The sequence below is a fragment of the Camelus ferus genome, chromosome 10 (genome assembly GCF_009834535.1).
Source record: "Camelus ferus isolate YT-003-E chromosome 10, BCGSAC_Cfer_1.0, whole genome shotgun sequence".
Lineage (NCBI taxonomy): Eukaryota > Metazoa > Chordata > Mammalia > Artiodactyla > Camelidae > Camelus > Camelus ferus.
In genome coordinates this window covers 35,087,614-35,099,780 of record NC_045705.1, presented here as the reverse complement: position 1 = coordinate 35,099,780, position 12,167 = coordinate 35,087,614, and the positions used below count along the sequence as shown (strand labels likewise).

Sequence of the window (12,167 nt, the reverse complement as noted above, 5' to 3'; positions counted from 1 at the left end):
AGATTATCTTGGCCCCACCCTAGAAAGTCTGTTACACGCTAAAAGGTCTAGGATGAAACAGCCTACAATTTGCGTTTTTCATTTGTTTGTTTTTCCTGCCTCAGGTTTGTTTGTACAAATAGCACAGGAGGACATGAGCCCCGTGCAGACAGCAGCCCAGGGGTCACACCAGTACTTCTATCCTGACATCAGTAGATGAAGGCCTCTACTCTGGAGCCTTTGTGGAGGCCTGGGCGCCTTTTGGAGCCTGAGTCGTAGCTGCAGCTGCGACCTTGGTTGAGCCTTGGACTTGGCCTTTGGCCGGCAGAGCCTGAACCCCTTGGTGATGCGGGCACGAGCACATTTCCCAAGCTTGGGGTGAGCAGTCCATGCATGGGGTGAGCAATGCAGGCAGGTCGACTGAGCTCGTGGCTGCTGCCCTGTGGGATCTTGGGCTTGACCTCCTTGGGCTTTCCGAGAGCCTTGACAGCCTCGGCACGTGCACTCGTGGCCTTGGCGTTGTCGGCCTGCATCTTCTTCAGGCCCCTCTTGTGCTTCTTGGCAAAGCACATGTTGCTCAGGAACTTGGAGTCCACTCCCTTTAGAGATTCTTGTCGTTGTGAACGGGGTTTTTTGATGTTTCTGTGCCATTTTCAGGACTAGTTGTGCATAGTGTGGTTCTTCGACTTGGCCATGTCTGCACCAAGGCCAGCAGATCCCAACGCGCCTGGGACCAGAGGAGTCAGTTTGCGTTTTTTAAAGTCATTCTGAGTGATTCTAATATAGGCAGTTTAATTTCACACTGAGAAACCTTCAGTGAGGTTTTAATATTTTTACAGTAAAAAGTAATAATTACACAAATGTGCTCTTTGAAGGCTTTGATTGTTCTGTCTGTACCTTTGAGCTGGCTTCTCTGCCTCTCTGTCAAGGATAGGAAGGCCAGCCTGCAGAGTGATACTGCTCTGGAACCCATGTGGCAAAGACCCTGCCACACCTCTCAACCCTTATCTCTTTTCCTCCCATCCTTTCTCTTCCACCACCTTTCCCGTGCTTTTTCTCTATGTGTGTTTCTCTCCCACTCTGATTCCTCCTATGCATGAAAAAGAGCAACATCCAGGTGCTTCCCTTTCCTTTCTGCAGCCTCCCCTCCACCAGATGTGTCAACTTGATTTAAAAAAAAAAAAGAAACAATTTACATCTAGTTTACTAACTTGTGCTAGAAGGCTCTTATATCTGGTTAATGTGTCTCAGAAAACATAGGAATGAACTGTTCTTTGATCATAGCCACAGAAATATCCTATGTGGAAACTTTTGTGTCTTTATTCTGACATTTCACTCTTGATTAACTTTTCCCAGTAGGTTAGCAGCCCTCAACAGAGTCCTGGCCTGCCCATCGAGCTGGAGTGCACCCTGCACCCTGACTCAGCACCGCTCGTCTCCACGTGCCTGTTAGTGGTCTTGGGTGGCTTTCTCGGGCTATACACCTGTCGCCTCTTAGTCACCCAGAATCAAAATATTAACAACTCTAATCACACTGTCTGAGGCCATGAGTCTTTATTTCAAGGGTGGCGACACTCCAGGATGCAGCTGGGATGTCTACATTTTCACGTGTTTACATCAGTTGCACCTCATGATACCAAGGGTTGGCCCGTGGCTTCCATTCTTCCTCCATTATGCTCCTTGGGAACCATATGCAAATACTGGTTGTCTTGTGCTGTCATTGTCTTCTCTGCTAGAACATGAGGTCCATGAGAACAGGAGAGTATCTTTGTGTCTTAAGTGCCTTGGAGAGTATCTGGAATATACTGAGTGGGTACTCATTAAATAACTCTTAAATGAATTAGGTGTCAAAAATTGGTGTTCCCAAAAGAAAGCAAATGTGTCTGTCAGACAAAAGGGAAATATTCCTTAAAAAAAATTCCCAAACTAGCTTTTCTCTCTTTATGTCTGAAATATTTCATGAATTGAATGTTTAAACTAGCCCTTTGTTTCTAAATCCAAGTCTGAAGCCGTTGTGTGAACATTGGGTGAATTGAGTTCAACTAGTAATTTGTTGTTATAATCTATTACTGAAGGTGAGTTTCTAGGGCAACTTTCTGCCATTGCTTTTGGGGGTAAAGTGACTTGGTAGACTTCTCAAGAACCTGTCTATGCTGTTCATCATTATATAACCAGTACCTAGCCAAGTAGTAGATGCTCAGTAAGTATTTGTTGAATGGATGTACTTGATTGATGGAAGAAATTCAGAAGCATATCCTAAGATGAACTTAGTTGGAGCCACTCAGATCTTCAGTTAGTGGTTTTCTCCGCCTTACTCTCTAAATCCAGACAGGTTTCTTGCCTCAAAATTGAAGGAGTTACTACTTACATCATCTAATTCAACAAAGGTTAATTGATGACTATTCTGTGCCTCTCTCTGTAGGTACCCCCAAAACAAGTAAAACCTAAGCCCTTACTGTTTGGCCCTGTACAGTTAGTTGATAATTTCTCTGTGTTCCCACAGTCCTTTGAACGTACCTCTACTATAACATTGCCCACATACTACTGTAGACATCAGCTTACCTATTTCTCTCCCCAGAAAGACCTTGAACTTCTTAAGACTCCAGTCTCACTCACCCTGGTATTCCAATGCTGAACTTTGGGTAATCGGTTCTTAGAAAAATCTTTATTGAAAATTGAGTAACAGGTACAGAAATAACCATTCCTAAGTAATATATATTTGAATATAAATGTATTTTGTACTTGAATAGAAATATATGCCTTCCTAAGTTTTCTAAATTTCAAATGATAGATATTGGGTATGTCCTGAAAGAAGTAAGGTTGGGTTCATGTCTCTGTTAAACACCTTTCAAAGTATCTGCTTAGTTATCAGATCCATCCTTCCTCTGAGAATTCCCCACCCGCTCTCCTAGCCAGTGGACCCGCAGCAGACATACTGAGGACGTGAGCTTCCCTTGCTGATAGGACTAGGGGTGGACACCTGACCCGCAAATGGACCAGTCTCATTTTCTCTTAGAAAAATTGGAGTTGAGAACACTAGGAAATCTGGACTGGTTGCTTAGACCAGGGACATGTAAACTTTGGAGCTGTAGGGCAAACATGTACCTCAAGAGACAGAAAAAGTCTGTAGAGAGAAAGCAATGAAGGAAAATGCTCGGAGATGAAAACCCGTATGTCCTGTGAGAGAGACAAACACACGCAGATTGGCTGCTAGTGCTTGCTGCATTTAATCCTTGGTTGCTACTCTTCCTAAGGACACATTATTCAACTTTTTCTTGGGTTGCATGGGATATACTTCTTTTTTTTTTTATCAATAAATTCCATGTTGGGGCTTAAGCAAATTTAAAATGGGTATCTGCTTTTGCAACTGAAAGAGGCCGTACATGATCTGAAGTTTATAGAAAGAATTCTCATTACTTTTTAAGTCTCATTACCTTTTTGTCACACCTGCATGTTATCCCAGGATATTTGTTGATCAGGAAATTATTTAGATGAGGAATTCCTAATAAATAAGATGCAACAGGAGAAGAGAGTGTTGACTTCTTTGCTTTTCAAGTTCCTTCTTATCCTAAGTCACAAAAACAGAAAACAAATGAATGGAGACTTATTTACAGAGAAGATTGGACACACATCAGACCTTTTTTGAACTACAGAATTGGATTAAAGAGGTTTTGAAGAACCCAGTGAATTTGGCAGCTTCCCAAGACATCTATTTTTGAAGATTCTGCTTTCCAGAACTTTTGTCACAGGCCTTAGCTGTGTTTCAAAGCTAGCCAAAACTGAAAACTGGGAGAGACCGAATGAGAAAGTGTGTGTGCCTAGAGCAGCCCAGACCCTGCTGTTGGGCTCGCCAGCAACTGTAATGGCCAGATCTCTCAAAGTAAGATAAAAGATTCTGCTCTTCAGAAATTGTTCCAAATATTAAGTTATAATGACTGCTGCCAACGTGTTTCTAACCACTCTAGGAAAAGAAAACAACAACAACAAATAAGTTTCCAGCTTTTTTCTCAGTGGACACTCTGGACCTTGGAGAAGTTTGCATGTAATTTAACTGCAGCTACTTTCTTTTTTTAGCTAATTGTGTTAAATGTGCTTCATAACTTCTAATCCTAGCAGGGCTGTCATTTAGAAGAGGGGTGGGGGAAAACTGTTTTAATTCTGGCTTTTGTTTCAGCCACTAAATGTAATGCCACATGATTGTTGACCCAACAGTAATCCAGTTTAAAAACAGCCTTCAGAGTTACCGCATCATCAAAATTAACCCTGATTACATCAAATTATGTTGAAACAGACCACAGCTGTTGGCCCTGTTGAAGCAACTGCTTGAGAGCTCATCCAGAAGATACATCTGGGTGTCAGGAAGATACATTTTGGGTTTTATTTTTGTTTCTCAACACAAATGGAGGAGAAAACACACTGTTCTGCCCAGAGTGCTTGGTAGGAGCTGAAAACCTTCTGATTATCCAGAATCAAAAATCTGAATTCCAGAAGAGGGAAAAAAAAAAAAAAAAAAACCCTGAGGCCTTCTGTTTCGGTTTTCTATAGGCAGGATGTAAGCAGGAGATCCAACTCTGTTGAGTATTGCCCTTGTCAGCAGAAAGAAGTGGAGCTGACTACAGAGAAGGATGGTGGGATTTTCTGAGGAGGGCTGTGTGCAGTGGTGTGCTGGGCTGGCTCATACCAGCCCTTGACAACAGTTCAACTTGTGGAAAATTTTGCAAGCTGATTGCCTAAAAAAAAAAACAAACGTTAAAATTAAATTATTTAAAAGTGGAAAATAACAGGTATTGGAGAAGATGTAGACAGATTGAATCTTCATACTTTGCTGGTGGGAATATAAAATGGTGTAACCACTGTGGGAAACAGTTAAGAGTTTTGTAAAAAGTTACCGAGTCACAGTATGATCCAGCAGTTCAACTCCTAGGTATATATCCAAGAGTACAAAAACAGGTTCACACAAAAACTTTAATGTGAATGTTCACAGCAATATTATTCATAAGAGTCAAAAAGTGGAAATAACTAAATTGCCCATCAACTGCTAAATGGATAAATAAAATATGGTACGTGGATATAATGGAACATTACTCAGCCATAAAAAGGAGTGAAGAAGAACTGACAGATACATGCCACAACATGGATGAACCCTGAAAACATTATACAAAGTGAAACGTCAGACACAAAAGGCCTCAGAGTATATGATTCTGAATATATGCGATATCCAGAACTGGCAAATCCATAGAGACAGAAAGTAACGTATTGGTTGCCAGGATGTATGGGGTTGGGGAAATGAGTGACTGCTGTTGGATATGGAGTTTCTTTTTGGGGCAGTGAAAATGTTTTGAAATTAGATAGCAATGATAGTTGCACAACTCTATGAATATTCTAAAAGCCACTAAATTGTACACTCTAAAAGGGTGACTGTTTTAGATACCTTAATTAAAAACTTGAGTTACATAAACTTTAAATATATTAAAAAACAAAGAATAAATAACTCATCAGTTACTAAATATTCTAGTACATTTTACTCTTATCTCTGCTCTTGGCATTATGTCTATTGTATCTTTATGATGGAAATACTAAAGGTGCATTCTTATGCATTTCTTAACTCTGTGTTCAAAGGCATGAAGTTGATAACTTGAATTGGTCGATGGGGAGGCTTAGTGAGGGTTTTAGTATTTGCCCCACAAAAATTGTCACATACTACAAGTCAAGGTTACTACCACCACCACCAGCAAGCCAGGTTTTAAATTTAACAGCACATCACTGGCTGTATGGGTCAGACAGTTATCTTGAGTAACTGGTAGAATTAGAGAGTTAGATAAGATAATCTTCTGTGGCCTTTGGATCCCCAGCAAAACAAAAGACTAGCGAATCTGCACTGTCACTATGCATGCATCTCATGCAAAAGACATAGTATTTCTTGGTCAGCTGTTGTATGAAACCTATTTTGAGTCAGGGAACGTGATTCCTGTAGCCTTCCTAGTGTTGTGTGTTGGTACAAGGGGTCAAGTGATAAGAGTCCTGGAGGATTGTCAAAAAGAAGCCAGGTATCTGATAAACCATAAATGATTTTAATTCTTAGTCCCAGAAAGGAGGGCATCTGGTGAATCTCAGGGTTTGCAAACCAAGGATTAACAAGTGAAACTTCATAGAATTACCTCCAGCTGCTTAGTCCTTCCCATCAGACCAGCCCTGATGGGTTTAAACACTTCAGCTGTCTAAAGGTACCTTCACAGGGTGGGGAGGGTATAGCTCAAGTGGTAGAGCGCATGCTTGGCATGCTTGAGGTCCTAGGTTCAATCCCCACTCCCTCCTCTAAAAATAAATAAATACTAAATAAACCTAATCACCTCCCACCAATAAATAATTAAAGGTACCTTCAGATACTAATCTCTGGTGTGGATGATCAAAGAGTTCTGGATGCTCCAGGGGTTCACAGCTCCCACTTGTCATCCTTTAAGATTTGGTCCCTTAATTTTCACAGCAAAAATTTACTGAGCATCTATTTTGAGCCTGGCACCATGAGGGGAGACTCTGGGGATACAGAAATGAGGGCAACAAAGTCCTGCCCTCAAGGAACTCACAGTTCCTTGACAAGGAAACAAATATTTGCAGTACGATATGTTAACCCGATTTATATAGGTGCAGTGTGAATCTAAGGAAAGAACAACTGTGCTGGGGATTGAGGATGGTGAATTTTAGGGAAAGTCTTGACCCATGTTCAAGACTTAATTCAAGGTAAGAGTTCTCTCTGAAGGAAGTAAGAGGTCATCTTGCAAAGTAAAGTTTGGAGTACTAGGGCACTTGCCCAGGGATCTTGACAGTCTTTGTTCTTGGCAGTGTATGATCACTGATGTTGCAGCATGATCTGTGAATACCATGATGTCACCACCTCCGCCACTGTCAGCAGGTATGTCCCAAGAGCCTAACTGCCCCAAAGCCTTTAGCACAGGTTCTCTTTCTGAGAAACTGGGAAGCAACTTGCTGAAACTTTTCTCTTTAAGAAAGTTTATTTGCAAAATGTCTCTTACTGGGTTTAATGTCAAGCAATTCTCAGACTTAGAAGCCACAGACAGGGAGGAAACCCAATTAGGTCTTCAACCACACCCCAGCCCACTTCCAGATCTTAGTCCCAACCAGATGCCAAAAGTTGATTTGAGTAAGTTGGAGTAATTTGATGAAACCAAGTGGGCTCAAAGCAACCAGGGGTTAAAGAGGTACACAGCTGAACATGCCTGAGAGAAGTGTCCTGAAAGTCACCAGCTGAGGTGGCCCAGCTGGTCATACTGACTTTGGCAAGCAGCACTCAGCTCTGAAATTAACCTGTCAACTAAATTGAAAGGGAGAAAAGGCAGAAGGGCTAGGACACAAACATCCATCCCCACCTCCAGTCTGATCACTGACGTCAGGCGTGGCGTGGGCGGTATTAATCACCCAGCCTGGTGTGCCGTTGAGGACAGCTCTCCTTCCAGCCCTTCCAACTCGCTTCTGGGAGCGTTCCACCAGCCATGCACCTGCCGCCGGCCACAAACCCTCAGCTCCCAGACAGGCACGGATGCAGGCTGTCGCTGACGACACTCAAAGCCACAGCGCACCCTTTAGAACGCAGGCTTTGTGGGGGGAGGGGCGGGAGCAAAATGTGGTGCCTATGCTTTCTCTAATCTCTGCAATGCACCCCCAGAGAAACCCTCATAAGATGGATCATTTCCTGGGGACTTAACGAGAATATAGAATTAATGGCCCAAAGCGCTTTTTGTAGCCGGTCATTAATTCCCCCAGGAAATACCGGTGGTCTTTAATCAAAATTGCCTTTAATTATAGACTAGTGATACTTGTCCTCACAGGGTTTGTGGGGGCTGTCGTCCCAACTAGTTCCGATAGATGGCGCCTATCTTCATGTAAATAAATCGATTTGTTTTCCATCTCTTCACAGTGAACCCCAGTGAGCATTAAAAAAAGAGAGAGAAGGGAGTGGAGAGGACTTAGTAAAGACCCAGTAAGGTATGTTTCGTCTGAAGGCCGTTTCCAGGCCTGGAACATACCTCAGGCTCAGAAGACTGAGCCGCACCGGGGTGCCCCAAGGGACCTCAGGAACAGTCCCTCCGAAGTACAGCCTGAGCTGGGTGCTGGCAGGTTAGTAATGAAATAGGTCGGGGCGGGGAGAGCACCAAGATGACCCCCTTCCTCTAACCTTTGGGAAAGGAGGGGTATGTTCAGAGAACATTTCTGAAGCTGATCCTCTTGTGTTGTATTTCAAGGCCCCTCCTGTCATTGGCCTCAAAACATCAAACTTCTGTTTTCACATGTAATTATAAATAACAACATGGAAGGCGGTGTCTTTTGCTAAACAGTAAGATCCTAAAGAGTTTCTTGCAGACTGCAGCCCAACCCCCAACCTTGCTGAACACTCTCCCAGTCAGTCTTAGATCATGTAACTATTGAGAGATACATAATAGAAGACTACTCTTCTAGGGAGCTAGGGCCTGTGTATGGCTGACTTGCATCACAAACCATGCAGATTTCTCAGACTCTGCAGTCCCTGGGACTTGGCACCATGACTCAGACGTGAATGAAGTCAGAGGATGCTTTATTTTGGTTGGGAGTCTGCCTCCTGATTGATTTGGCAGGCTTTATTTTGATATTTGTCTCACAGGGTTTTAAGGTACTTAAAGCCAGAGGTTAAAACGGCCATAATTCTGGTGGTGGCCCTTTTATGTGGCTTAAGGATCCCTAAATTGGAAGACTCAGTGGCTCTGGTTTCAGCTATATTCTGGTTCTGATTTTACAGCACATTGGATAGTGAAGAAAGTCAGGGAAATACTGGGTCCAAGGTTGCTGATCTCAACCCCTCAGGGTGCTTAAAGAGCTAAGCATATAGCAAAGGATTAGCTTTTACAAACTGACTGAAGTGGCTGAGCTTTCCCCAAGCCAGCCAAGATCTGTAAAATCAGAAGGATGTCCAACTGTGTGAAACAACTAGCTTTGCGGCACAGAGACGGGGAAATAAACAAAATAGTCTTAGTCTAAAGTTGTATGGGGAGTGCAAGATGCTGCTGGTTCTCCTCATCTGATGGGAGCGGTTCCCTATTGATATAATGGGTTACTATCCACTTTTAAAAGAAGTTGTGGGGAGGACCTACCTTTTCATGCTGCTTATAAAGGTACGTTGTGAGTTGAAAAGAGCCCTTACCAAAGTCTTCTGGTTTTGCTTTTTTTTTTTTTTCCTTCTTATTTGCCTCTACCCTACCCCTGAGGTGCTGGATTTGTCAGGTGTGTGCTTCCACATTGCTTTGTCTCAGTTAAACCTCACCACAACGCAGTGAGAGAGGTATCTATATCATAGGAGCCCCAGATAGTTCTCAAAACTTGTGTCAGTGAGTTGGAGCTCTGGGGAACTTTGACCCCAATTTCTTATTCTACACCACCTTGCCTTCCAGTTCACTATGAAATAGTCCATTAGCTCATTTTTGCTTCCTTGATAGTGCAAATCGTAAGAATTTTCTTCTAAATTGTTTTTCCCAGAGGCAGTGTGAGAGCCAGCTGGACTTTATATCTTGGTAATGAGAGGACCCTGAATTGATATGCAGCAATTCTCTCACTTTAAATGGAAGATTGAGCAGGACCAACCCCCACTCCAACCCCACCCCCAGAATTAGAAACTTGATTGCATTGCACACGTTTCGGGGCCTTGGGCTATCTGTAAAATGGGAATAATACTGCCCGCCCAATTTGTAGATTTGTGAAGAGAGTCGTATAAGCAAGGACTGTAAACGCTCAGCACGCAGTAGTCCGTTTTCTCTCCTCTCGCCAAGGGGGTGAGAGAGTTAATGAAACTCTTACTGGGAAGCGGATCACTAATTTCAGCCAGAACCAGACCTGCTGAAACCTGAAACTCGGGGAAATGGATAGGAAACGAGAACAGCCATCGGGTCCCTTCCTGACGACCCTCTGTGAAAAATCGATTTTGGGATCAAGGGCGCGTAGTGCCTTCCCACCACCCCACCCCCACTCCCACCAGGGGCGCGGTCGTCCCCCCCGCCCCCCGACCCACGCTTGCTGCTGGAGGCTTTGGGAAAAAAGCAAGACCCGGGGGCACGGCCGGCCGCGAGAGTCCTCGTGAACCTCGGGCCTCTCGGGTCCAAAGGCGCGAGGCGGTGTTTGCGTCTTTGAAGGCGGCCCGCCCGGGGGCGCGGCGGGCTGTGGGCGTGGCGAGCGCGCGCCGCCCTTCCTGCCTAGGCGCCCTCACCGCGCCTGGGGTGGGAGAGCGCGCGGCCACGGGCACGCGCGGGGAGAGCGGGCGCGCGCGAGGCAGCCGGGCCCGCGCCGCGCCGCCTCGTCCTCGTCCCGCGGCGGCCGGCCGTCCCGGCCCCTCCCCTCCCCCTCGAGCTGCGTACGGCTGGCCGGCTGACCCAGCGGCCCCCGCCCGCGCCCTTGTCCGCCGACCCCGCGGCGGACTCCAAGCGGCCGGCAGCATGAGCGGCGGCGGCGACGTGGTGTGCACCGGCTGGCTCAGGAAATCGCCCCCGGAGAAGAAGTTGAGGCGCTATGTGAGTGCGGGCGGCGAGCGGGTGCGGCCGCCAGGGGTGCGGGCGGGGGGCGCCCCGCGGCCTGCGGAGGAGCTGGGGGCTCCGGGAGGAACGCGCCGACGGGGAGGGCGGGCCCGGAGGCCTCCGGGGGGCGAGGCGCGGCCGGCGCACCCCACGGCTTGGGGCTGTGTGGGGCACCTGCACACCTGTCACAGGTGCGCCGCCGAGGGGCGGGGCGGGCGGGCAGGTAGAGGCTGCGGCTGCTTCTCCGTGGGGCGGTCGCGGCGGCGGCGCCTCCCTAGCCAGCCTCCCTGTGAACTAAATCCAGTATTGAAGTTTGTATTGTTTTTGGAGACCGAAAAGAGTTGATTCCTGGGGCTGGGGGGCCGTAGTAACCCCGAGCGGCTTCAGCCCGTGGGGTTGGGCGAGTGGGAGGGAAAGGGGGGCGTAGGCTTGTGGGGTTGTGCAGGCCAGCCCCCCACAGAGGGCGAGGCGCCTCATACCCTTTACCCCTTCCCTTTCGCTGCCCGCCTTTCCCGGTGGCCGCCCGCTTCCTTCCAGTCCACAGCCTCTGCATCATGGGCAGCGTCAGCGGCATGTGCAGCCCTTGTATTAAGTGACTCACTTGTTTGTCCCCCTTCTTTCCCTTTATTCTGTATGTCTCTCACATGCATCCCCCTCACCCCACCCCACGATGGTGACACTGCAGTTTGGTCTGCTATAACTGGCCCGGTTTTGTGTTGTGTAGTCCTTGGTGTCTGGGGTCGGGAGAGATCAAGGTTCTCAGTTGCCAGGTGGTGCTAACCGACAGTGTTTACCGAAATTGCTGTGACAGCCTCCCCCTTCTAAGTGAGAAGCTAGCAACAGCATGGGGAAGGTGGTACAGCCTGGTCTGAACGGTGAGGAGGTCTGGCTTTCTTTTCTGTCCACCAGAAGATGCCTTGCTTGGTGGGGTCAAAGTACAAGACGATAGCAATTACTGAGATTTGGCTGAAATCAGCTCTGGGCTAGTCACATAAATTTGCAAATGGAAGTAATGTCGCTAAAACATGTCTGGGTCTCCCATCCTTTCCTCTTCCCTTCCTGTGAAATGCCCTTGTTAAACTGACTCGTGGTGCTGGAGTCTTTGGGATCATTCCCACAGCATGGAAGTGAGCTGTTGCCTTCCAGCTGCAGTGCATCAAGGGAGCTCTGAATAGACCCTGCCCTCTGTCAGCTGCACTAGTGGCTGTCCATGGGGGGAGAGGCAAAAGCTTACCAGAGTTTCCTGTCTTGGCTCCCCAGATCAGAACCAAGGGACTTCTGGCCTCTGGATTGAGGAAGTGACATTCTGTTTTTCAAAGGAAGTGTTGTTGTTGCAGAGTGTAACTGTATGTAAATGAAAGTAGGCTCTTATTTAGATCATTTGCTGGGGGTGAGGGGAAACATAAGGATTTAGCACATGACTTTTGTTAGTGGACGTAGATTTTAAATATAGTAGAGATAAGACAATGAAGTGTTCATTTCAGTTTTAAAGCTCATTTTTTCAGGGATCTCCATGTAGCCGATGAATTAGAATTACTGAGGAAAAAAGTTTTCGCCTCTTGTGGGTTGTGTCTGTTCATTAGGGAAGGTGAATTTTTGTGTTAGGTTAAGGAAGATTAATTTGCTGTTCATGTTTTT

The 12,167-nt window shown here is 46.2% G+C and overlaps 3 protein-coding genes across 7 annotated transcripts in view; 2 read left to right on the top strand and 1 right to left on the bottom strand.

Annotated features, from left to right (window-relative positions):
* NARS2 (asparaginyl-tRNA synthetase 2, mitochondrial) overlaps positions 1–5,486 on the top strand; it is a 109,240-nt gene extending 103,754 nt beyond the window's left edge. For 2 of the 4 annotated variants that reach the window (XR_004323220.1, XR_004323217.1), the window contains one exon: positions 105–5,486. The gene's annotated coding sequence lies outside the window, so the exon portion shown is untranslated. The remainder of the gene's footprint in view (positions 1–104) is intronic. The other 2 variants (XR_004323219.1, XR_004323218.1) reach the window with 2 other exon arrangements.
* On the bottom strand, positions 189–551 carry LOC102518476 (60S ribosomal protein L29). Its single transcript, XM_014565124.2, has one exon. It carries the CDS (start codon positions 549–551, stop codon positions 189–191), a length of 363 nt encoding a protein of 120 aa, XP_014420610.1.
* Positions 5,487–10,234: 4,748 nt separating the features above from the next.
* Positions 10,235–12,167, top strand: part of GAB2 (GRB2 associated binding protein 2) — a 150,029-nt gene continuing 148,096 nt past the window's right edge. Inside the window, exon 1 of one of the 2 annotated variants that reach the window (XM_032488743.1) lies at positions 10,235–10,526. In XM_032488743.1, the coding sequence (XP_032344634.1) occupies positions 10,452–10,526 (75 nt within the window). In that variant the 5' untranslated portion in view covers positions 10,235–10,451. The remainder of the gene's footprint in view (positions 10,527–12,167) is intronic. The other variant, XM_032488744.1, reaches the window with a different exon arrangement.

Coding starts and splice junctions, on each gene's coding strand:
- LOC102518476 (XM_014565124.2), bottom strand. CDS start 551: ATGTGCTTTGCCAAGAAGCACAAGAGGGGCCTGAAGAAGATGCAGGCC.